Source organism: Mustela erminea, chromosome 1, assembly GCF_009829155.1.
Source record: "Mustela erminea isolate mMusErm1 chromosome 1, mMusErm1.Pri, whole genome shotgun sequence".
In the NCBI taxonomy this organism is placed as follows: domain Eukaryota; kingdom Metazoa; phylum Chordata; class Mammalia; order Carnivora; family Mustelidae; genus Mustela; species Mustela erminea.
In genome coordinates, this window is record NC_045614.1 from 120314438 (window position 1) to 120341524 (window position 27087).

At 36.2% G+C, this 27087-nt stretch overlaps 1 protein-coding gene across 9 annotated transcripts in view; it reads left to right on the forward strand.

The window, feature by feature from the left end:
• Positions 1-25121, forward strand: part of TBL1XR1 (TBL1X receptor 1) — a 170051-nt gene extending 144930 nt beyond the window's left edge. For all 9 annotated transcript variants that reach the window (XM_032340550.1, XM_032340560.1, XM_032340542.1 and 6 more), the window contains 11 exons: positions 645-777; positions 1349-1490; positions 3947-4010; positions 4102-4199; positions 5823-5883; positions 13684-13805; positions 13943-14017; positions 17343-17470; positions 18065-18230; positions 21195-21296; positions 22114-25121. In XM_032340550.1, coding sequence (XP_032196441.1) covers positions 645-777; positions 1349-1490; positions 3947-4010; positions 4102-4199; positions 5823-5883; positions 13684-13805; positions 13943-14017; positions 17343-17470; positions 18065-18230; positions 21195-21296; positions 22114-22140 — 1118 coding nt within the window. In that variant the 3' untranslated portion in view covers positions 22141-25121. The remainder of the gene's footprint in view (positions 1-644; positions 778-1348; positions 1491-3946; positions 4011-4101; positions 4200-5822; positions 5884-13683; positions 13806-13942; positions 14018-17342; positions 17471-18064; positions 18231-21194; positions 21297-22113) is intronic.
• Positions 25122-27087: the final 1966 nt, after the last annotated feature.

Genomic DNA, 27087 nt, shown 5'->3' on the forward strand with positions numbered 1-27087 from the left:
TGGATGTCTCCTCTTCCAGACTGAAGTAACATCATCTGTTTCATTTATGCCAACTTGTTTCCCTAACTTGTATCACAATTCAGATTTTTATTCCTGAAGCTCCCCTCCCCCCCCAAAAAAGCTAGACTTACTTTCATGGATTCTATTTTCTTTACATTTTTAGAAACATTTTCTACTGTTAGATAAGCTTTATTGTCTTTGATTTCTAAGGAAAATTTGTAATACTAGTCATTAACACAGTAAAACTCTGACATGGAGATATAAAGGCAACTCTCATGTTATATGAATGATATCAGCAACCCCTACTGGCAGAAAGTCAGAACAGTGTTGACATGGATTATATTTGATTCAGATCATTTTATCAGTTTAGCCTTGTTTGGCTCTAACCTTTTTGCAGTCTTTCTCACTGCCTCCCACCACCCAAACACATACTCAGGTACATCTTTTAAAAATAGTAGGGTCGTACTAAACTAAAGATGGGAATTTATTTCTCATGTACAGTTATTTTCACCATTACCTGACATAGTTAAAAAATAAGTTGCACTGTATATTATAAAGGAGGTATTTGCTGATTAAGAATTACCCCCCCCCAGATGTTGTAATATTACCTAATTGGCATTTTCTACTTGTTTCTCATGACACAGATAATCATACTGATATGATGGAAGTGGATGGGGATGTTGAAATCCCTCCTAATAAAGCAGTTGTGTTACGGGGCCATGAATCTGAAGTTTTCATCTGTGCCTGGAACCCCGTTAGTGATCTCTTGGCATCGGGGTATGTTTCTCAAAGTGAAACTAGAATGTATTTTTTATAAAAATATCATACTGAACTATTACACATTTTATAAAAGCATTACTTACATTTCAGGTTTTTGCTGCTTTGTGGTCTTTTTTCCTCTGTAGATCTTTATTCTTCATAACACAATCTTAGAAGTTATTTTTTTAAGATTCATTTATTTTAGACACAGAGCGAGCACAAGTGGGAGGGGGAGGGGCAGAGAGAGAGAGTGGGGAGAATCTCACACAGACGCAGTGCTGAGCATAGATCCGACACAGGGCTTGATCTCATGACCCATGAGATGGTGACCTGAGCCAAAACCAAGAGTCGGTCGCTTAACTGACTGCACCACGTAGGTGCCCCCATAATCTTAGAAGGTTTAAGTAAACTTACTTCTTCAGAAGCGCCTAGGGCCCCCATAATGGAGACTAAGGAAAATACTGGAAATGGAGTTCTCTGAGAGTCTAGTTTTTATTTGCCTTATTAATAATAGTATGTAATATGTCACTTTGATTCTGGGATACTTGAGAATATCGTGAGGATTTAAAATATGTTGCATACTTTATAGGTCTGGAGACTCAACAGCAAGAATATGGAATCTTAGTGAAAATAGCACTAGTGGCTCCACGCAGTTAGTACTTAGACATTGTATACGAGAAGGAGGGCAAGATGTCCCAAGCAACAAGGATGTGACATCCCTAGATTGGAATGTGAGTATCACTGTATTATCCATGGTGAATGTAGTTCCTAATCTGCATCACTTCTCTGAACCTCAGACTGATAGGAGGGTTTGTCCATTTTTTGAGCTGCTTTTGAGTTTCACTAATAAGAACAATGAACTAGGACTGGCCATTCTCAAATGTGGTGTTAAAAACAAAGACTGGCCCTCCAGCAGTTGAACCTTTGTCCATCTGGTGGTTGCCCACTCTCTGCTTTGTCTTCAGTGTAAAGGACAGGTGTTATAATGGTACTTGCATAAATGAGGTAATAGATGAAAGGCACATACTAAGTCCTTTGCTGGGGTGGGTAGGAGAAATCTTCATAATAAAAGCATGTTCTTGTTTTTCTTATCTTGTGTGGACTGATGAGAACTTCGCTGCTGACTACCTTTTAGGGACCATTAGTCTAGATGACTTCCAAGCTCTGTTGTAGCCGTAGGAATCTCCTACTTCTCTTTGTCATTCCACATCTTCCAGAGACAACTTAACTGTTCGTTCTTACCAGGTTTGAGCTCCTTGTTCTTTATAAAGCTTCACCTTTTCAGTTTCAAGTACGTGATAAGCAGCTTAGTTTGTTTCCATTCCTGTGATTAATTTGTGGAAAATTAGCATTTTTAAAGGTCTCATATCTTTTCCTTTATTCCATGTTGCCTTTTTCCTTCCTTGTGACTTTGTATCCATTTTTAACCTGCTCTTTGTGAAGTTTAAGAAGCATCTTAGAGGATTTCAGCGTTCCCAAGCATTTCATGGGGTTCACCATTCTTTCCTCAGCAAGTGAACACTCTTTCCTCCTCTGGCCTCTTTTCAATAACTTCTGTGCAGCTTTCCAAAGGATCTTCCAAGTCTCTTTCCAGTGAATGAGATCTGTCTTTAAAAAATGATATGTCTAGCTGAATTTCTCAGTGTCTATGAAATTTCTTCTAAAACAAATAGGGTGTTTTTTTTTTTCAGTGTTCCCCTCACAAAATTTCCAGCAGTGTATTCACTCTTTCCCTCCAATGAAAATAACAGTTACAAAAATGAGAAAGAGGTTTAGCGCACCCACAATATTTATTGTTTGGTTGTAGGGTCAGGACTAAGAATTATCTTCTTAATGGGACCTTATTAAATTCTTAAGTCTAAGGCCTTGATATGCTGTTTGGTTGAGAGACCATATGTTAACTTAATGAGATTTACAGGTTACACTGAAAAGGATGTTTACAAATGTTTGTTTGTTGAGCTTGGTGATTCTCAACTGCAAGTTACAGTTTTAAGAAGTGTGTACTTTTCAAACATATATTATTCACTATGAACTTGAATCTTCCACTAAAAAGGGAAAACATTATCCTTGATTAATGGTTCTTTTCCATGACCAAAGCAAGAGCCTACGAGATATCTGATCTTTAAAGTATTCTTTTCCTACTGTGCTGCGACTGGAAATTATCTATTGTTGTTGGTTTCAGCATGGCTCCTTCTTCCTCAGATAGAACCAGATTCTGTCAGGACTGAGTCTATAACCCCTTGTACCAGCATCTGTTTTTCATTTACCTGCACAGCTAAATGGCTTGAGAGGTTTGAAAGGGGGCAGTCTTGTTTTTAGTTCCCTTTCCAGAAAGCATCACAAAAAGCACTAAGGCGTGATTTCTTTCTGTGTCTTCAGTAGTGTTTACTAATCCTAGCAGTAGTCTCTTTAACACACTCTGTAACTTGCACTTCCATAGATCTGTCCTTCTGTTGTACCATTCATCCAGGCCAGGCACAGTAAGGGAATATAAGATTAGAGAAATTGGTATGGATTTCTCCTAGCAGTAAAGTAGTTCCAGGCAGTTGTACTCACTTCATTAACTATAAAGTCAGCCTACACTCTTTTCTGGCTTTTTTTTTTTTTTTTTTAATTGGTATGGATTTCATATTGAGAAAGAATTAACCAAGGAAAGAAACATTCAATGATATTTAAATATCTGATCATCTGAAACGGCAATATTATTTGGCTCACACACGAGCTTCATTGAGACAGTAAAAGATTTAAAGGGAGGACCATATAAAATTGTCTAATCATAACAAAATGTTTTAGCCAGTTTTGCTTTTTATTCTTTTCAGTCATTATAAGATTATGATTTGTTGGGTGTCCTTCCTAGTTGACCCCCCTGCTCCCATCTTGAGTCATGTGCATCTGTGAGAATACCATAGACCTTTGCATGTGTGTAAGGGTGGTGGTGGTCTTGCTCCAAAGTAGTTCCTGCCATTTTTGAGACTTGGATATAAGGCTCCCACACTGACTACATGCTGATTAAATTTTAGCTTCATAGCAGGGAAGGGTGTTTTGTAGGTCTTTGATACCATTCCCAGATTTTGAAGCAGAGAATGTCAAGATCTACTCTTCTTAGGGTTTAAACATGAAATAGTCAAATAACAATGAAATGCCCTTTCTGGATTATATAATTGAAGGAAGTGTGTTTCTCTGACAGAGTGAAGGTACACTTCTAGCCACTGGTTCATATGATGGATTTGCCAGAATATGGACTAAAGATGGTAAGTAAAGCATTTTTCTTTTTATATGTTTTTTGTTGATTGAAGTTATAAAGCTTGAAGAATTTTTAATGTTTTTCTTTTTGAATATTAGGTAACCTTGCTAGCACCTTGGGGCAGCATAAAGGCCCTATATTCGCATTGAAGTGGAATAAGAAAGGAAATTTCATCCTAAGTGCTGGAGTAGACAAGGTAAAAGAACTTTAAACTGAGTTTATAAAGGTTAGTGTGTTAGAGTATAACTGAAAGTAATGTTTTCTTCTGCGGCTCATATAAGCAAGAAAATATTCGTATATGGGAAATTCAGGTATGAATTCATGATGATAGTAGAAATACTCTTAGATTTTCTGTCAGCTGCTTCTTCAGTTTACTCATCACAATGCCATTTATCTTTTATCTTTGTGACCACTCATCTTTGCTCAAATAATGGATGTCATACCTCCCCTATTCTGCTTCCTTTCCCTAGCTTCTAGTTTATCTCAGCCATGAAAATGGCTCTGGAGTGATTCCTTGAGAAATCTTAGAGCTGGTCAGTTAGCCGAACTCCTGCTGCTTAATTGAAAATGTGAAAAATGCAGGGTCATTGCAGCTTTTTCTACCCAACTAGACCTGGAAATAGGGGTAGATTGAAAATAAGGCCTTCTTGCTTTTTGTTTTCTTAGGTCATCCCCTCTGTCTTAGCTCCCAAAATTAATACAGGTATAAGACAATTTTAATCCAGGAAAGTGTATGCTTGTGTGCTTGTTAACTGAGTGAGTTTTCAAAAATGAAATCGGAGAGGAAGAAAAAGGAAGAAAAATAAAGGAGTCCAGGAATAGGAGGGAAAAGTCCTATTAATAACCACTGTCACTGTATAATACTTTACATTCTAAAAATTACAAAACTAGTGGTGGGAGGGTGTTTAAAGGAATTGTGAATATATCCATGCAGATTTATGGGTCATACTTGGATATAATATACAAGACATTATCTTAAATACTGTCAAAATTCAAGCTGCCCGTATATGTAAATGTGAGCTTTAAAAATCTTTAGTATTGAAAATTGGTTGATGACTTTATTATCCAAGAATTTGCCTCCTAATAGTTAAAAAGCTTAAAAAAAATTGCATTAAATACATTATTGTAATTGAGTTTCTTTTTCTTTTTCTTTTCTTTTTTTTTATTTAAGATTTTATTTATTTATTTGACAGAGATCACAAGTAGGCAGGCAGAGAGGGAGGGGGAAGCAGGCTCCCCAGAACCCTGAGATCATGACCTGAGTCGAAGGTAGAAGCTTAACCCACTGAGCCACTCAGGCACCTCTGCAGTTGAGTTTCTTAAGCAGTGTAATATGTCTGGTGTTCCATAGACAACTAATAATAGTTGTTGAAGGAAGTTGAAGGAAGTTGACTGATGAAAAATCACCAGGGGAAAAAATGCAACTACTTAATAGTCATTTTCCTAAGAATGGAGTATAACCTCGTTGTACTATTGGGGATAGAGTAAATGTTTAAAGTTAAATTCACCCTAACATTTCCTATTGCTTTAGCATAGTTAGGCATCTAATTTATGCACCTATGATGAGCTTTTTTTTTTTTTTTTTTTTAAGATTTTATTTATTTATTTGACAGAAATCACAAGTAGACGGAGAGGCAGGCAGAGAGAGAGAGAGAGGGAAGCAGGCTCCCCGCTGAGCAGAGAGCCCGATGCGGGACTCGATCCCAGGACCCTGAGATCATGACCCGAGCCGAAGGCAGAGGCTTAAACCACTGAGCCACCCAGGCACCCCTGATGAGCTTCTTTTAACCTCTTAATATGTTTTTCTTTTCAATCTCAGACTACAATTATTTGGGATGCACATACTGGTGAAGCCAAGCAACAGTTTCCCTTTCATTCAGGTAAATCTTCACAATTTACATGAGAACGGGGGCTTTCTTCTGTTTTTCTAATTAAACTTTTAAAAGCCATAATTCATATACAATCTTGAAATATCAAATATCAGTCTTGTTACTAGTCCTTTGAGGAGTTGATGTTCCATGACTTTCAGATTGTTAATTGTCAGGGGCTCATCAAACGTTTTCTGTGAAATGTACCATTAAAAAATCATTTGCAGCCTAGTGCAATTAGGTTGGTATTATCTAATGGTAAGAACGTAGATCTCTGAATCAGGAGGTCTAAGTTTGAATAGCAATTCCATCCCACTTAACAACCTTTTAAACGGAGCAAGTCATTTAACCTCTCTGAGCCTCATTTCCTCTATCTATAAATGAAGGATAATGATTATGCCTGTTTGTTATAATAATTATGCCTATTTGTTATGAGGATAAAACTAAATAATGTATATATGGAAATACTATATAAACTTTATAAACTCATGTGAGTTTAGGTGGTGGTGTTTCTCATTTTGGACTCATGTTTCTAAGTCAGTCCTCCTATGTACCTGAAATTAAAAATAAGACTTGCCCAGCATTGTTGGAACTTTAGTGCCTTAAATGGGTTTCTCTTTTAAAAGATAATTTGATACTTAAATACAAAAATTCAGCCCACCTCCCAATAGTGTGCTTCTTGTTATAGAACCATGCATGCGCCAGGGTATACAACCTGATGAGTAGGGACAGCTGGATTTTAGTACCTGCTCTCTTCATGCTGTTCTCAGGAAGTTTTCCTGATGATCATTATTAAACTAGAACACGATGCCTGATAACTACAATTGACCCTTGAACAACACAGGTTAGAACTGTGTGGGTCCTCTTACATATGTGGCTTAATCTTTTCCAATAAATACAACTGTAATACCATAAATTTATTTTCTTTTTTATTGTTTTCTATCGCTTTATTATAGGAGTACAGTATAAAATTCATATAACATACAAAATATATGTTAATTGACTGTTTCTGTTCATGGTAAGGCTTCCAGTCAACAATAAGCTATTAGTAGTTAAGTTTTGGGGGAATAAACAATTCACTGCGGAATTTTGGCTGCATGTGGAAGGGCCTGAACCCCTGTGCCACTCAGGAGTCAGCTAAGTTAGAGCAGTAGGACTGCCTGAGTTCACTGCTGCTTTAAAGGTTTCGTTACAGTTGGAAAGAGTTGATAAACTGATGAAATTTAACTGGTTATTTTCACATTATTAGTAACATCCTTTTCACACATAGCCAGTGGCACAGCATCACCTTTAAACTGAAACAGCTTCTGACATTCTGGCTTTTTGTCTTTTTTCTGAATAGTGTGACTAAACAAGCCGAATAAGGTACGAAGTGACCACTATGCATTTTTTGGGTAACATAAGTGTGCAACCATCATGTTAAACAGTTCAGCTTCATTAAAGCCTATCACAATAATAGGTGTTTACACATCAGTTTTTGTTTACCTGTTTTACTTCCACCTTTGTTTCTAGTCCTCTTAGGCCATTGGCTCTTCTATTCAAAAATTTCTCCTAACTGTTAGGAGTAATGCAAATTTGAAATAAATTAAGCATCTGGTATTGTTACTAACGACTATAAAACGTAAACCACCTTTGTGTTAGAGATGGTGCTCTTTGTATACAGGATCCCATTTAGTCCTGACTGCAGCTTGATGAGGTCAGTGGTATTAAAGTCATTTTATAAGTAAATAAGCTTTTTACTCAGGATATTCTTTATTGCCATGCTTTTTGGTTTTTTTAAACAGCTTTATTGAGGTCTAATTATCATAAAATGGGCTATACATACTTAAATTGTACAAGTTGATATATTTTGACATGTACATACCATGGAAACTGTCACCACACTTCAGACGATGAATATACCTGTGAACTTCAGAAGTTTCCTCCTGCCCCTTCGTGATCTCCCCCTTCTTCCCTAGACCCATGGTCTTTCCACACTAGGAATTAGTTTACATCATGTGAATGGAATCAGCCTTTTTTTGGTCTGGCTTCTTGCACTCTGAAAAATTGTTTTGCATTTGCTTTAATTGATAAATAGTTATTTGTCATGTTGATACACCAGTTTGTTTATCCATTCACCTGTTGAAGCAAATTTGGGTTGTTTCCAGTTTGGGGGGGCTATTATAAATAAAACTGCTGTCATTGTTCATGTACAAATCTTTGTGTAGACTTGTGCTTTCATTTGTCCTCTGCAAATGTCTAAAAATAGAATACTTACATTGTATGGGAAATATATGTTTAACGTTAATAAACTGCTGAACTGTTTTTCCAAAGCCTACATTTTCACCAGCAATGGATATTCTAGTCCCTCCATATCCTTGCCAGCACTTGATAAGCAGTCAGTGTCATTAATTGGAGCCACTCTAATAAGTGGATATTGGTATCCCATTGTGGTTTAATTTGCATTCCCTAATGACCAGCGATGTTGAGCATCCTGTCATGTGCTATTTACCATATAGAGATCTTACTTGGTGAAGTATCTGATCAGATCTTTGGATCTTTAATTTATTGTTTTCTTCTACTGAGTGTTGGGAGTTGTTCTTGTATTCTGGATACAAGTTTATCAGGTATTTACGAATGCTGCCTTAAAGTCTCTGGCTCACCTTTGCATTGTTTTAACAGCATCCCTCTATGTCAACTCTGTTTCAAAGAAAAGAAAAAGCAATACTTCCCCTCAAAGATCAGGAGTTATATTACTGTTGATTAGTTCTGTAAATTATTTATTTGTTCTTTTATGTGTCATGCTTTCAGTGTCAATCTAATTTGCTTTTTTTTTCTATTTGCTTGAGGTGGAAGTTGAGGTCACTGATTTAGACCTTTCTGCTTTTCTATAATATGGATATTTAGTACTATAAATTTACTTCTGATTACTACTAAGTGACATCTCTGTTGTGTAACACTCTCTTTGCCAGTAATGTGTCCTGATAATTCCAGCTGCCTAGGTCTCTGTAGATTCTCAGCTTTGTCTCTTCAGGAAATTCATTGATCTCTGCCTAGAGAGATTCTTCTTCCCTATGCCAAGACCTAGACTTTTTTCCCCCAGATAGTAAGCTTGGGTAGTTAGAAGGGGCACACTGATGGTTGGTTCCCATTTTCTCAGGAACCTCTGTCTTTTATTGCCTGGTGTCTACTGTCTTAAATTGTTTCTCATATATTTTGTAAGTTTTCTGGTTGTTTTGGGCAGGAGGTAAATTTGGTTCCTGTTACTCCATCTTGACCAGAAATGGAAGTCTGTCATGCTTTTTAAATTACCGTATTTTAATTACTGTGCTCCATTGTCTCCTATATACTCTCTTGCATAAAGCATAAATAGTGATTGCAGCTGAGTTACAGTAAGTGGCCATTTCATACCCATTAGTATGCTTAGAAGAACTAATAACGTTCATGAGAATTTGGAGAAATTAGTCCCCTTATACTTCGCAAGTAGGTGTACTGGTGCACTCACTCACTGTGGGAAACAGGACAGTTCCTCAAAAAGCTAAACATAGAATTACCATATCATCATCCAGCAATTCTACACTTAGGTATATATCCAAAAGATTTGAAAGCAGGGACTTGAACAGATTCTTTGTCATTGTTCATAGGAACATTATTTATAGTAGCCAAAAGGGGGAAACAGGCCAGTGTCCATCAGCAGACAGATGGATAAACCAAAGGTAGTCTACACGTACAATGATTATTCAGCCATGAAGAGGAATGAAATTCTGACATATGCTGCAACATTTATGTGCATTATACGCATTATGCTAAGTGAAATGTCTGTGCAAATGTCCTTTAGACACATTATGCTGAGTGAAATAAAGCAGACACAAAGAGATGAATAGTACGATTTTACTTATTAACTATCTAGAACAGACACATTCGTAGAGGTTCTCAGGAGTGGGGGAAGGGCGAAACGGGGCATTATTGCTTAATGGCTACAGAGTTTCTGCTTGGGGTGATGAACAAGTGGGAAAATAGTGATGGTTGCACAGCCTTGTGAACATAATACCACTGATCATACACATAATAAAATGACATTTCAGGTTATATATGACCACAGTATTTAAAACTTTATAATAAAATATGCCCAAGCCCATTGGATTGTATACTTTAAATGGATGAATTTTATATTTATAATATATTTATATTTTAATAAAGCTGTTTCTTAAAAAATGCAGATGAGTAATAAATGTCTTTCTCTCCTTACTACATAGGGTCGGTTCACTTGTTACCTTTTTAAACTATGAAGGATGGAGGAGGTAACAGAAATACGTCAAAAATTGCAGGACACAAAAATTTTGATCTTAGCTCCAAGATTTTAAAAGATCGTGTAGCCCTAGGCCAATTAACTTTTCCTAGTCTCTTTTATCATGTATAAAATGAGATCAGTAATAGCCCTAGGCAAATTAACTTTTCCTAGTCTCTTATCATGTATAAAATGAGATCAGTAATAGTGAACACACCTCTCACATATCACTTACATAAAAGTGCTTTTTGTTGTGAGATGCATTACTTTCTTTCTTTCTTTCTTTTAAGTTTATTAAGTAATCTCTGCATCCATCATGGAGCTTGAACCCCCAAGATCAAGAGGCTTGTTCTGGGGCGCCTGGGTGGCTCAGTGGGTTAAAGCCTTTGCCCTTGGCTCAGGTCATGATCCCAGGATCCTGGGATCAAGCCCCACGTCGGGCTCTCTGCTCCGCGGGGAGCCTGCTTCCTCCTTTCTCTTCTCTGCCTGCCTCTCTCCCTACTTGTGATTTCTCTCCCTCTCTGTCAAAATAAATAAAATCTTAAAAAAAAATAGCCTTGTTCTGAGCCAACCAGGCGTCCCATAGAGATGTATTCCTTTTCTAAAGAATTTGCATCACCTAGACTCCTTTTATTTTAGGAGTAAACAAAAAGGAGGTAGGTGTTCTTAGATTACACCAGTTTTGTAACCACTGTATTTTATGAGCCAGGTGTATCACAAAGCATAAATCCTACAACTCAGTTGCAGCATTCCCCATCTTCCCCCCAGTTAGCTTTACGTGCTCATACAGTTTTTGTTTGGTTCGGAACCTAATGGTGTATTTGTTTAAGTGCCACTTTCTTAGCCTCCCATCTCATATTTTTGCAGACAGCTCTGCGTCAAATTAACATCCTGATACATTGTGACAGATTGTTGGCATTCTTCGTAGCATTTTATTATACTTTTGTTTTCTAAGTTTATTAGATTTTTCAGGCTTCCCCACCACCACCACTTAAGACTAGAACCAATTATTTATCAAAGAAACATTTTGTTAAAATTATTTTTGAAATGATATCTTATGTAATGGTATTTAATGTCAAAATGAAAATATAGTAGGTATTGAGTCATTGAGTCAGATTCCAGTCACGAAAACAGAATCTAATCCAAGAAGGGGAATTTAGTACAAGGAAATAGTTGCAGAGGTGTTAGAAGAGTGAAAACCAGAGGACTATGAGGTAACCCAGAGTGTAACAACTGCAGAAAACCTAAGACTATAGAGAAGGCAGGATCCAACTACCCAGTGGGAATTAGAACTGGAGAAACAAGACTGCCTGGCAAGAACAGGCATTTGGAGGAGCCGTTGCCAGGCACCCAGCCTTGAAAGAGAGAGGAGAGCAAAATTGCCTGTCTTCTCTGTTTCTTTTGACCTTGGGCTCTTGACAGTGTCTCCCACTGTCTGGATCCATCTGAAAACCGGTAGGCACAGGAGCCTGGGATATATAATTTGCAAGAGTCCACCCACTGTGTGCAGAGCACAGTGTGGTCAAGAATGGCCCTGAGGGCAAGCAGACCATGAACAGGACAGCCACAAACATGCATCTGAGATGATGTGATGTGCGCAGACAGCAGTGCAGTTCATACGTAGTGCTCATCAGAGTCGGCCTGCGTGTTTGTTTACTGGCTGGTTTAAGTTGGATTCTCCCAGAAGCAGACCTTGAGCCAAGCATTTGAGTGACATGATTTGTTAAGGAAGCACTCTGAAGAGAAACAAAGGAGGAACTGTAGGGATCAGGATGGGGAAGAGGGCCCTGCTCAGCCTGATCCAGGCAGGGCTTCGGAGTGTTTAGTATACCTCGAAGTTTTTCTCATCTTGAACCACATGCTAGATTTTTGAGTCTCCCCCTTTTCCCTCCTAAACCCAACTACATACCACCAGACATTGGGTACTAGCCATCGTGGGCGGGGGGGGGGGGGGGGGGGGGTGTGGGCAGGGGACTGTTGGAGGCAGCAGAACAAGTTTCTGAAGAAGTTTACCATGGGAGCCCTTTAGAGCCAAACACTCAGAAATTGGGACTTGGACACAGCACAGGTAGACCGGGTCTGCAAAGGAGGGAGAGCACAGACCCCTCTGAAGTCATATTGCCTTAGATGGTAGTAGAACACAACCTGCTCTTCACTCTGCTTGCTTGGCTTATTTGTCTAATGGTGCTCAGAATACCTATTTGTAATATGCTCAAAGTAAAAATAGCAGTTACTATTATGCATAGATATATAACAGTCAGGAAGTGTGTTTCTTTTCTCTTTCCCGTAGACACAAGTTCTGACCTACTTTATTAAATGCTTTGTATCTCTAATGGGAATATAGAGCTTCACTATAACTTCCTGTTTTTCTCCTTGTCTGTGTTTGCTCTGAATGGTAAACTTGTTCTGTAAAGGGCAGAACATAACATTTTTAGGCTTTATAAGCTGCAGAATCTCTGTTGGAGCCAGTGTGGTCTGCCCTTGTAGTGCAAGGCAGCCATGATAATATGTAACCAAATGAACTTGTTTAGGTTTTAATAAAACTTTATTATAAAGACAGTAAAATCGGAGTTTTATATGAGGTTCACATTCATAGGTCTTCTTTGATCATGTGTCATCTTTTGATCCTTACCCCCAGCCAAATGAAATGTAAAAACTTCTCTTGGGTAATGGGCCATAGTGTCCACACTGCCCTAAATCCCTTGGTTTTTTGTGTGTGCTCCTATCGCTTAACCCTGTTACTTGATATCATTATGTTAATCTGCATTAAAATTACAGAGAACTTTTGCACCTTGCAGCAGGGGGGAAGTGAAAAGAAAGAATCTCCAATCATATCGGAGCTAAAATAACTATTAATAATCAGCCAGCTTTTGAATGTCTTTTTAAATTCAGTGATATAGGTTTTAAGAGGTATTTGACAAGAATCACTTAGAAGAAAATGTATTTGCGATCATATGCAATATTATCAAGTTGGGTGGATTGGAAATTATTCAGCATAATATTTGTCTAACTTGTAATTTACAAAGTCGGTTTCACACACATCATCTCACTTGATCTTCACAGTATCCTTGTGTATTAAGCTTAAGAGTTTTATCCCCTTTTTTAGATGAGGAAAATAGCATGAGAAGTTAAATGACTTGCTTGGGGCCCCACGGTTAGGGGTGGTAGAACCAAGCCCCCTTGTCCATGGAACACTCAAGAGAATTTTAGAAATAAAAGGAAGTATAACATCACTTTTAAAGGTTTATAAATGCAATACCAAGAATGCAGTGCTAGTAACTTACAGAGCAAGCTCTAGGAACCCTAATCTCCTGTGTTACTTTCTGTTAGGCTGTGTCTCATATAGAGACAACTGAACTGAAATTTAATATTGTGGTATTTAGATATGTTCATTTTTCAAAGTTCTATTACTGACTTAAAAATTATAAACTAAAATGCTTAAGTTCCTATTAGCATACTTAATGTCCAAGCATGGTTCAAAACTAAAGCTCCTAGATTCCAGTACATGTGGAATGAACGCAAACCTGGCCCTTTCTCCTTTTCAGCACCAGCACTGGATGTTGATTGGCAGAGCAACAATACCTTTGCTTCTTGTAGTACAGATATGTGCATTCATGTCTGTAAATTAGGACAAGACAGACCTATTAAAACATTCCAGGGACACACGGTGAGTAGCCTTCCCCCCTCCAAAGTGATGATGATGAATAAGTAATATTACAGAGTGCTTTTGAAGTGTGTGTGTTTAATATCCAAAGAGTAATCAGGTCTAAAAATGAAAATGTGAATATTTCCTGTTATTTTTAGAATGAAGTGAATGCTATCAAATGGGACCCAACTGGCAATCTTCTGGCTTCCTGTTCTGATGACATGACTTTGAAGGTAATTTGCCCAGCAGTGTCACGAAGAATGGCTGCTCTGGCCATTTTTAGATTGTTTAGAGTGTCTGTCTTAGAGTTCATCGAACACTTAAACCCTGGAGGTCAGGATTTACTTTTTAATACTTTTTAATAGTTAATCATTTTTTTTTAAATTTTATTTTGTGAAGTATTTCAAATGTTTAAAAAACACAAATAAATTCTATTTAAAAATAAGACTGTTTGATAGGAATTGTGGTGCTAAGAAACCTGTCTTAAGTTGTCTTCTAGAAGATCATATACTGGTGCAATTAAAGTTTATTTGCACATGTAAAAATTTGACTAATAAGTAACAGGTCTTTATAACATTTGTGAATTTTGCTGAAATTCTGTGAATTGTATAAATTTGATTTTGTGGTGTGAATGTAGATCATCCTTGCTAGAAGCTGATCTATAGCAGAGAATTGCTTAGTTGGTGAGTGAGCCTCGTTGACATGCCAACAGCAGCAACTCAGCATGGATTTATGTTTTTCTTGTCAGTGTGACTAAAAGCAAAACTAACACCTTGCACCTGTGCACATCACACTTAGAGAAAAAAAAAAAGCATTTTTGAGATAAAGAACAACCTAATGCTAATCTCCAATATTAATGATGCTTTGAGCCCTTTCCTGCAACATAGTAACTCTTCTGAAAATAATTTTATTCTTGACTCTGCAATGCCAGCGGCTGCAGATGTGCTGACCCTTACAGATGGAGGAATCATGAGGGAAAACTGCTTTTCCTCCTGTGAACAAAAATAAAACCTTGGTAACCTGGTGGCGTTTTTTCTTTAAATACCTGCTGTGTTCTTAGTTATATAGTTTTCTGAAGCCTGGGCTTCCTTGCAAGCACTGCTAGTAAAAAGACTTTACTTATTGCTGCTGTTCCTGAGTTTTCTTTGCATGCAAGTGCATTACAGTCATAAAATGAAAACCTTTTGAAACAGAGTGTGGCACATATGTGGAAATGAAAGACGGTCAGTGGCTGGAGAGTCTACTGAGTTGCAGTTAGGTTAAGTTTGAGCTAGAAAGTGTTAGCTTTTTGTCCTAAAAATAATCAAAGGTCAGAATTTTAAAGCAGAAGCGAGATGGATCGATAAGATATTGTGTAGTGGAGCAGTTCTGAGCACATGAAACATGAGTCAGAAGGTCTTGCAAAAACTGAACAATGCAGATGGAGGTGCTAGGTGGGCTTGATGCTCCAAGAAGAACTCTACCCTTGGCATAAACATTTGGGACTTCTCAGCAGGTGGGTGGTCATTGAAAGCCATGGACTTAGATGAAGCTGTATAGGGAGAGAGGACAGAGCAAGAAAAGAAGGGAACCTTAGAAATAGAAAATCTTAAGAAACGTCCAACAGTTACCAGCTCAAGAAGAACGAGCTTCCAAAAGGAAACTGGGAAGGAATGACCAATGGAAAGAGAGTGTTCAGGGAAGAATGTTTCAAGGGAGGTGATGCTGTCGAAAGGTCAAATGAAATGAGTTTTGAAACATATTTTGGGGGCTTATTTACATGGAGTTATAGAATGTATAGGATCCCAAAACATTATGGGTTTGTTTCATTATGTCTTATTAGATACAGGCAGACATGTGAAACACACCTAATTTTTGTGGGGGTTTTTTTGGTTGTTGTCGGTTGGGTTTGATGTGTGTTTGTGTTTGTCAAGATTTATCTTTATTGAATGATTTTGCCGCAGATACCAGAGTTGGTTTCTCTTAATTTTTGCTCAGTAATAATACGAATTTTAAACCTCTATACACATATGTTTTCAGCTCAAGCAAGGCTAATTATTCTGTACTCATCATTTTAACTTTAATTATTGCTTTGTTATTTTTCATGGTTTGTTCTTTGTAAGTCATTTTCTAAACTTTTATTATGGTAAGAAAACACCTTTTTTATCCAATTTTTTAAGTGTACAGCACAGTATTGTTATCTGTGGGCATGATACTATAGACTATAGAGCTGAAATTTTACACACGTGGATTAGCTCTCCCCCAGTCCTCTTCCCCTCAGCCTCTGGCAGCTGCCAGTCTTCCCTTGGCTTCTGTGAGCTTGACTCTTCTGGATACCTCATATAAACGGAGCCATGCAGTATTTGTCCTTAAAATTCATCCTTAAAAAAAGGAATTCCTTTTTTTAAGGCTGAATGATAAATACTCCATTATATGTAATACCGTATTTTCTTTATTCATTCATCCATTGATGGACACTTGGGTTGTTTCCATATCTTAACTTTTGTGACTAATGCTGCAGTGAATGGGGAGTGCAGATATATTTTTAAGACCCTGATTTCAGTTCTTTTGGATAAGTACACAGAGGTGGGATTGCTGGATAATATGGTAGTTCTGTTTTTATTTTTTTGAATATCCTCCATACTGTTTTTCATAGTAGCTATCATTTTGCATCCCCAGTAGTGTATAAGTGCTCTAATTTATCCACGTCCTTCTCAACATTTATTGTCTTTTTTATGTTATAATGGCCATCCTAATAGATGTGAAGTGATACCTCATTGTAGTTTTGATTTGCGTTTACCTCATGTCTAGTGACATTGAACGTCTTTTCATATACCTACTGGCCATTTGTGTATCTTCTTGAAAGAAAGGTCTGTTCAAGTCATTTGCCCGTTTTCAAATTGGTTTATTAGGGGTTTTACTGTTGAATTATAAGAGTTCCTCATACATTTTCAGAATTAACCCTTTATTTATAGATACGTGGTTTGCATATGTTTTCTCCCATTCTGTAAGTTGCCTCTTTATTGTCCCTTTGCTGTGCAGAAGTTTTTTAATTTTATATAGTCCATTTGCCTTTTTGGTTTTGGTTTTGTTGCCTGTGCTTTAGTGTTCTTACAGGAATATATTATTTGCAAGTTGCTCATCTATTTGCCCTTCTCTGTTACAAAATACTTTCTCATTCTGAATCCTAAGAGGAATTTATAATCTACATCTGTTATTTAAGGGACAGTGTTAAAACTAATGCCTTAAATATTTTAGGATCATTACCTAAGGGACTTAATAAATGTTGAAGTTTGTACCATCTTAGGCTCTCAAAGCCAATCTTAGAACTACAGCTAATTCAGTCTTGAAGCCTCAAAATAGTGAACATTTGGAAAGGACTTAGAGCTAATTTGTCATTTTTTAAAAGAGAGATAATTATTAAACAAGTTCTACATTTTAATTTCTTTGCAAATAGTCCCTTGATCTCTAATCATCATTCTGGTTGTACTGTTTATATTTTATATTGGCACAATAGTATTTTAAATGTATCTTTTGTATGGGAAAATATAATTGCGTACATTTTTCTTTTTTGCACAGATATGGAGTATGAAACAAGACAATTGTGTCCATGATTTGCAAGCACATAATAAAGAAATTTATACTATCAAATGGAGTCCCACAGGGCCAGGGACAAATAATCCAAATGCCAACCTTATGTTAGCAAGGTAATATTTACGTTTTACTCTCCTTTTATGAATCTTCCACATAAAAAGCTTCTAATAAATATGACAGAGTTAGGAAAGATTCCATGAAATGGGAGTGTATCCTTCAAAAAAAAAATTATTATTATTTTTTTTTTGGATGGGAGCATTTAAACTTGGGGGTTTTATTCTTATTTCAGGGCATAATGGATTTTTATATCGAGTTATCAAATATTTACTTGTATCAAATATTGATTTAAACTCAAGTAATTGAGGCATAGTATAATAAAGTTTCTTAAGCATTAAAATAAAATTAAAAATGTAGTCAGTACATTATTCAAAACCATGGATCAGTCAATACAGAAGAATTAAAAGAGCTAAGGAATACAGTGAAATTGGCTCATTTTGTTTTTTCAATTTGGAGGCTTGGAGATGCCCTTAAGTTGCCTTATCTCCTCTGTAGTTTTGCTTCTAGAACACTTGTTTCCTAACAGTCCAATCTGCATCTCATAAGGAACTTGTAGCTGGCTACTAGAAATGGCTGAATATTATTGATTGGGGGTGGGGCTTGGGAATATTCCATTACTTATAAAGTCATTTTGTTTCCTCCTTGGTCAGTGCATCCTTCGATTCTACTGTTAGATTATGGGACGTAGACCGAGGAATTTGCATCCATACTTTGACAAAACACCAAGAGCCTGTGTACAGTGTGGCTTTTAGTCCTGATGGCAGGTACCTGGCAAGTGGTTCTTTTGACAAATGTGTGCACATCTGGAACACACAGGTATGTCTCAGTTATTTTAATCATCACCTGCTTTCATAGTTACAAGAAGCACTTGCCTGTACAAATTCTTTTTTCTCTTTTGTCATTCCTTTTATGACATCACTCAATCCTTAGTTTTTGAGTGAGTACTTTTTTTGAATTTACAGCCAAATAAAGACTGAAGCCAATTGAAGTTATATTTTCCTAATGTAGACCAGAATTTAGAAATAAATTTAGGTTCTTGGTTTTTTTTGTTTGTTTGTTTGTTTTTTAAAGTTTGCTGACCTGAAATGTGAGAGTTTAAGATAATTGTTTAGATAAATGATGCAGTTTCTTTATTTTTAAAAAAACTTGTCTTTAAAGGAGCTATAAATGAGCAAGCAGTTAATAAAATGTACTAAAGGACAAGATTTTGTGGCTGAATAGTGATTTATCAGGAATAGACTTAAAACTATACTACCTTTGTAGGAACAGTTGTGTAGAGAGAGCCTTTCCTAAAAATGGGGAAAACAGCCAGTTACTTTATTTCATCTTCTCAACTTTTTAGTGTTTATGCTCCACGTACTGTTTTCTTTAATAGCAGTCGCTTGACTCCTTCACCCCATCAGTGACCACTTCCTAGGTGGTCATAGTACACCCGCATGCAACTGCCGTGAGCTAGATCTTTCTCTTTGTGTGGCTGATCATCATATTTGGTCAGACTATTGTCCATAAATCATCATTTTCAGATATCATTTTTTTTTAAGATTTTATTTATTTATTTGATAGAGAGATCACAAGTAGGTAGAGAGGCAGGCAGAGAGAGAGAGGGAAACAGGCTCCCCGCTGAGCAGAGAGCCTGATATGGGACTCGATCCCAGGACTCTGAGATCATGACCCGAGCCGAAGGCAGCGGCTTAACCCACTGAGCCACCCAGGCACCCCTCAGATATCATTTTTAATTAAGTTACACATTCAGATGGTCTCCCCTAAACACTAAAAAGGTATACACTGGGAAGTCTTAGAGCTCCCATTTGCTTCCTGATCCCCTGCAAGTAACTGTTTTTATTAACTTCTCTTCTATACTTCCTGACATTTTTTGTGAATAAAAGTATTAAGATTCTGTCACTTTTATGCTCTCACTGTTTTATTTTTTAATTTATATTTTTAATCCCCTTGGTATTGATTTTTACATGTATGATTTGAGGTAGAGATCTAATTTTTATTTTTCTAATGGCTGGCCAGTTATCTAAACACTGTTTACCCCTTTGCTGTCTCATAATGCCACTTCTTTCATATACCATGTTCTTATTGTGGTTTGTTAATAGATTCTCTTATACTGCATTGATAGACATTTGTATATACCTGCATTGTTAGCATAGGTTTTTTTTTAAGATTTTATTTATTTAAAAAAGTATCATTTTACTTTTTTAAGTTTGAAAATAGTAAACTTATATCTAGTGAATTTTTAGTGCGCTCACTGTCTTTTTGTCAAATATAAATCAAGTTTTTTTCTTTCCTCGTTTGGATTGTCACTCATATGATATGTTACCCATACATTTCACAGGTCAGTTGTATTAATCCATTGGTCTCCGTTAATGTTATAGCTCTGGTTTGTTGACCATGATATTTAGTTCAATTATATCCTACTCTGAGCTTAGAAATTGCTAAGTGCTTTGTAAAGAAAGTTGGTTTTTTTAAGCACCAAAGCTTACTGTCCTGTAGATTTTAATTCCTATACATTGATTTTAGATTTTGTTGGTGCCACTCCTTTCTCCTGATGAACCATAGAAATACACTCAATACCTACTAGACTCACACTTTCATTAATCTTTTAAATTGCAAAAAAATTTAGGTAGGGGGAAGAAAACAGTTGAATCTTTCTGATGTGATCAGCTGTAGCAATGCACCTGTGGTTTCTAGAAGAGGAACGCAAGGGAAAAGAGACTTCTGGCTAAGTAAATTAGGATTGGCTGTGTGAGGAGGTATTTACAAGGTATATGACTTGCTGCCATGTTGTTTTTAGGTAGATCTGCTACCTCTAGTTTTACTTTTTAAGGTTTTCATAGAGCTGAGACATACTTCTGCTAGACAGAAAACTGGAAGCATATTTTTTGTTTTCCAGTTTCTCACAGCAGTCTCTGATCTTTGCCCTGTTTAATGACTGGTTTCCTAGGAAAATATATGTTTTTTTTGTTTGTTTGTTTTTTTACTAAGTTTAATTATTCAGTGGGTGGCTGAATAATTTTGGTCTTATTTATTTATTTATTTAAGATTTTATTTATTTATTTGACAGACAGAGATCACAAGTAGGCAGAGAGGCAGGCAGAGAGAGGGGGAAGCGGGCCCCTTGCTGAGCAGAGAGCCTGATGCGGGGCTTGATCCCAGGACCCTGGGATCACGACCTGAGCCGAAGGCAGAGGCTTTAATCCACTGAGCCACTGAGGCGCCCCCCCTTTTTTTTTAATCACCTCTATCTTAGGGGGTTCTCAGTAAACACAGATAGAGTAATTTAACAGACTTACACTGGAATTGTCTTTACTAGTTTATTATACTTTCTCTTTAGAATGTTTCATCAAAGAAATTCGAACTTCATTTTGTGTCTCTACATGTTAGCTATACTTATGCACCACCCTTCAACAACAACAGTTTATTTATGACAAGTCATACATTGAATGTTTACTCCATGGTTAACTGTATCTCAAGGAGGCCAAAGATAGCTAAGAATGGTTATCACTACTGGAGAAACAGAGGGTGGGTGGGGAGAGGGCGCGCGCACGCGCTTGCTTGTGTGTGTGTTTGATCTGTTGAGAGCAGGCAAGTGTTATCATTTTATAGAAGGATCATCACATTTCTAGTATTTCAAAACTTTAAATTTATTTTGGAGCCAAAGCTAAATTCTATCTGATTGCTTGAAATAATGCCATAATAGTATTTTTACCTCAGTAATTTGGATTTATAATAATATATGTTCTCATTTTTAAGAATGTTTTTTCATTTTTTTAGACAGGTGCTCTAGTTCACAGCTATAGAGGAACAGGTGGAATTTTTGAAGTTTGCTGGAATGCAGCAGGAGACAAAGTTGGAGCCAGTGCATCAGATGGTTCAGTAAGTATAATGAAGTGTTTCCAAGGGGGTGGGTGTGTAAGCATAGTAAATAAATGTGGCTTATTGTGGTCATGACTACAAGTCGTCTTTTCAAAATACATTTTATGGCACTGATCTTTTTTACTGGAGGTTGTATATTTTTGTTTATTTCACTCAAATAATATGAATAAAATATAGGCTGTGTTTGCCAAAAGCGTATCTTCATAACCAAGAAATGGAAACCTTTGTTGATGAAATTGAGTGTAGAAGAATACCGCTCTGAGAGAGATTTGAATTTTTAATGCTTATCTCTACCTTGTCTTCCTTGCGGAAGAGTGTTGGTGACCCAGGGCGGGGGCCGGTAGAGGCAGTTGAGTCCTGCACTGAGGAACGTGTGATACTGAAAGACTTTCAGGATGACATTGGCCAGCTCTTAATAGAAATAATTAGTTTTGGCTTTCAAAGCTCTGAAAGCAAAGGGAAAATGAAGAGGCTATTAGCCATTAGCTGTTTTCTGAAGGTATAGCTTAATATAATCTGAGATCTCTTTCACTTAGGCCCAAAAGATAGGAAATGGTCTATCTTGAGCATATTCTTTTCTGTTTTTTAATTAACAGAGAGTAGATCTTCAAAATTTTAGCCATGGTTCTTTCTCTGTAGTGTTAGCCTGTAGTTGTTTTCTCCACCTCTTAGACAATTTGTCTGATTTCTGTTCGTTAAGTGCCCAGTCCCATGATTAATGTTGCTTTACCAGATTCATGAACTAGGAGGTAAACATTACACTAAAAATGTACAATGAAATTCTTAACACACTTTTGATTATTTTAATTTCTTACAGGTTTGTGTATTAGACCTTCGGAAATAGCGCTACTAGTTGGAAGCCATGGACCGACTATGAATGTGTACATAGCCAAAATGACTGTCCCTGACCCATGTACTGCTATAGTCCCACTTGAACCATGGCCAGTCCACTACAGCCAAATCTAAAAGAAATATATACATACAGTGTATATAAACAAAATTGCACCCTGAAGATGACAGAATTTTGTCACAGCTTGTGAATTCTGTTCACCAAGTGCTGGAATCTAATCTGCTGTGCCCCTAAAATAGCATTTAGAAGTTTTGGATATGAAAAACAGAAGAGAGAGAGAAATATGCGTTATAAAAGCAGCCCATATGTGTACCAGTTTTTGGATACTAATGACAGCCTTGTTTCTCCCCTTTGAATCAGAAGACACCATGGATTATATTCTTTTTTCCCTTCAGTAGTTGAGCAGTTTGTATGTACAGAGAAAATGGACTTAACAAAAACTTGCAGCAGTAGTTTGTTCTTGCTTTTAAACTTTGTTTTTGGTTTAGTTTATGGATGCATGAAGTAAGGGAGTGAATCAGTTTCTTGTTTATATTTTTTTCACCTTTTAAACAAAAAATTCTTAAAAATATTTTAATGCATTCTTTTGAAGAGATAGATGTTTGGTACATTTTATGGCTCCCAGAGCATATATTCAGTTGGTGCATGTTGTGGAAGGGGGAATTGGAAGTTGAATGAAAATAGATGACTTTGGTCATGTCAATCTGTAAGACACATCAGTGAAAGGATATTATGCTCTGTTTTTTTTGTTTTGTTTTGTTTTGTTTTGTTTTGTTTTGTTGTTTTTGTTTTTTTGTTCTTTTTTGGTGATGTGGCTTAAATGCAATAGTTTCTTTTTTGGGACATATTTCTGCCAATTAAAAGACTAGAAGGGCACAATTTTTTTTTAATACCATAGAGAAGATGCATAAAAAAAAAATCTTCTGATGTTTTGTAGCCATAACTAAATTATGGTTAAAATGTGCACTATTGTGAAAAGGAGCAAAGTAGGTTTGGGGTTTTTTTTTTGTTGTTGTTGTGTTTGTTTGTTTGTTTTGCTTTGTTTTTTAAGAGATTAAAATGTTTCTGGATAAGGATTAGCTTCTCAAAGTGTCCATCATTCTATGTAGAAGCTTAAATATGTAATGTAACCAAACTCCAGTATTAAAAATCTCTCATGTTTTTCTTTATACAAAGCAAGATAACGGCATATAACACTGCCATTACATGGCAAAATGTTTGCTACCTTAGTTTAAAAACAATTTTTAAAACAAAAGACTTGCTTCAAGGTGTTTTTAAATAGCAGTGATTCAGAATTTTAAAAAAAAAAAAAAGTATAATTGCACTAAGCTCCCTGCTGCTCTGATTCTGCGTTCGTGGTACTTGGGACTACATTTTTTTCAAATACGGATAGATTTAAGCTGCTATTTTTTTTTCTTAGTAATCACTACTATATCATGTCTTTTACTCTGTTTATAATATCAAGTATTTTCTGAAAGATAAGGTATCAGAGCAAACCTCTTCTTGTGTTCATGCTACTAAAAGCTAAAATACACAGAATGTGCAAATGATAGATAGCACGGGGCTGTGTTTATATGTATGACTAACAGGTTTGTCATGATTAATGGAAGTATCCACAAGTGTCCATTTTGAAGAGAATAGTTGTCAAATTTATATCTCAAAGATTTTAATTAAGGAGTTATTACTAAGCTTAGCAAATTTATAACACTATTTCTGTCACTAATTATTTTGAGGCCTTTACTACTAAAATTTTAACCTGTGTTTTAAGTTGAAATAGAAACCGATTTAACCCAAGTAACGCAGCTTTGATTTTCAGCATTTGTTGTTTTGCTGTTTTTACTAAACAGCATTGATTGAAGCAAGTCTTGGTTTTACTAAGGTAGGATAGCATTTGCTATTGGTAAAGAGAATAAATACACTTAATTTCACAATACATTGTTATATGTACCCCAGTTGTTGTTAGTGGGGACTATGATACTGTAATAATATTTTTTAAAATTTCCATCCAGAGAGGCAGTCATTCATGATGGTTTTGTGCCAGCTGTTTTTAGGGTTTTGGATCACATTATAGATATTTAGGACTATTACCCTGTGACCTATGTAGGAAACCTAATATGCTGAGTATCTGGCACTTGAAATCCTGCTTTTATTGCTAGAGGTCCATACCTGTGGTTGACCTCTGTTATTGTTTAAAAAAAATAAATAAAAATTTAAAAATCTGTGCAATAATTTTTAAATGTGCTCCCAGGAATAGACACAAATGTTTTGAGTAGGTTAAGCTGCATTTTCCTTTAGTGATGCATCTGTCAATTGCACTGAATTTAAATCTGAAAGTCAGAGGTGATTATTGATAGTACTTTTGTATTTTGATATGGACAATTTATTCATTTGCATACAGTTATTGACGTTTTCCCCCCAGCTGATTAAAAGATAGTCAAGAAGTTCTGCAGTATAGCTGCCAGAGTAGACAGCTACCTTTTGTTGGTATTGTCACCTTTTCTTTCTTTCTTTTTTTATCTTTAGCTGTTTTACTTAAGCATAATAGCCACAATAGGACATATAAAAGATTATAAATACAGAGCTTTATTATCCTAAAATCTTGGGTCTTTTAAGTATAAACTTATTGGAAAGGTATCCATTTTGTAGGCTTGGGTTCTTCATGAGCATACAGTCGTTTGTTTTTGCTGCTGTTCTCAACATCATCATTGCCTGCTGATGTGCCACGATGCTGCTCCAGTAGACAAAAGTAAGATTGCCTCAAATTTGAGCAGTAACTTGATTGTAAGAGACCAAGTTTCACGGCCTGCACAATTCTGTATTTGAGGTTCTTGGCTCGTTTTTCCTTCCTTTTTTTCCTGAGAACTTATTCCTAAAGATCAACTGATTCCAGTAGATATTTTATGGTATTCATTGTATATCGTTGTACAAGCTACTGTAAGAAACTTACAAGGAAAATTAGAAAGGAAAACTTGAATGAATAGAGTACTCATTGATTAAAGTAGAATAAAGAAAGAGCAGCTGTCACTCTTAAACTCCATAAAGGAATATCTTCTTTTTCTTCTCCATGTAGGAATCGCATACATTCTTGTATCTGTTCCAATCCCCATTTCTGTCATTGATCAGGTACCATCATTGACTTTCAAATGACTTTTAGAAGTGGTAACTTTTAATTTCCTAATAGATTTTAGAGTATATTGAATTCTGTTTTAATTAATAATTCTCTAGGTAAGTATGTTTTAGGATTAAACACCTTTTACAGATACTGAAAGTGCCTCCTTTTGTGGTGTAAAAACAAATTATGGTGCAAAAAGTAATTACTAGATTGAATTACATGAAGGTTTTTTGCTTTTTGACATATAAAAATGTCAAGAGAAAGGCCAAAGATTTGTACTTTTTCACTTATAAAGCACTCCTTTTTTCCTTAGACTTCTTTCTGTCAAATTAGATTTAATGAGAGAGTACTATTTTTAAGGAGCTATCTGTTTATGTAGAATGATTTTGTTAAGAGTAATGTAAACTATTATTGCTTAGAGGCCTGAAGAAGAGTATGCATTTTTGCTGTTTGAAGGAATCACCTGTGATTCACAAATGATTGTCCTTATGTGAGCAAAAATGTTAGATTTTACTAGGTAAGCAGAAAAATAAATCTAAAATGCAGTGCTGTTTACTCTTTTCAAAACCGTTTTCATCTTAAGCACATTGTACATTTCTATAGAACCTGCATTTACTCTCACATGCTAAGGGTGGTGCTTGCGTTTGGTGAATTACTGTTGACTGTTTCCACGGAAATTCTCTTTCAGTGGACCAACATTGTGGCATGGCAGCAAATGCCAACATTTTGGGGAATAGCAGCAAATCTACAAGAGACCCTGGTTGGTTTTTTGTTTGTTTGTTTTTGTTTGTTTTTCCTTCTGAATCAGCAGGGATGGAAGGAGAGTAGGAAGTTAAGAATTACTCCTTCCGGTAGTAGCTCTGAAGTGTCACATTCAATATCAATTTTTTTAACATGATTCTAGTTAAATGTAGATGAGAGAAAAATGAGGAAGTGTTCACTTTTTTTAATACACTGATTTAGAAATTTGATGTCTAATATCAGTAGTTCTCAAGTATTAATAGCATTCTTTATTTTTGCCTTTCTGTTGACAGTGTTGAAGCAGGGTGAATAACTAGGGCATCTTTTTCTTTCCTAGTAAGCTGTTTTACGATGTTTTCTTGGAGTTTCTGCATAAGTTCAAGAAAACATTCTGCATGTTGTATCTAAGTCCAATGTACTTACTTATCCATCTCATTAAAAGCAAACACAGACTGCGTTTTGTGGCTCTGTGACCCCTAAATACAGAAGCAATTTTCTTCTTAACTGACTTTGACATTGTAGCTATGATGTTCTTATTTTGATTTTGGCAAATCCTTTGGGTCTAATTCTGTGAGCCTACCTATAGCACTGGATTAAAATGTCTGCATCATTTCTTTAGTTATCCAGTTAACTTTAAAACTGTTGTAAAAGTGTAAACCAGCCCATGACAGTTTTTTGTACGTGTTAAAGAACGTTCTTGTTCAGTTTTCATGATTCTTGTGCAAGGAAGACTGATCCAGATGTTCTCTGCTGTCCTGGACCATGTTAATTACACTCACGATGTACTTTGGTTCCACATCACAATGATTTGTCCCCAATGACCCTTTTATCCTTTCTAGGCACATTTTTGTTGTTGTTGTTGTTGTTGCGGTTTCCCTTTGCATTGTATTGCTTTGACAACTGTAATTTGAATCAGATCTGAAAGAGGTCCAGAATAAAATATATTTTGATATTATGTTGGCTGTGTACATATATGAAACCTTTGATATCTATGTAGTTTGTATAGATTATTTACTAGTCAAGTAAAGAGAGAGGGATGCTATTTCTTGTTTACAATTTCTTGTTTACATTTTAATTGCATTTACTCC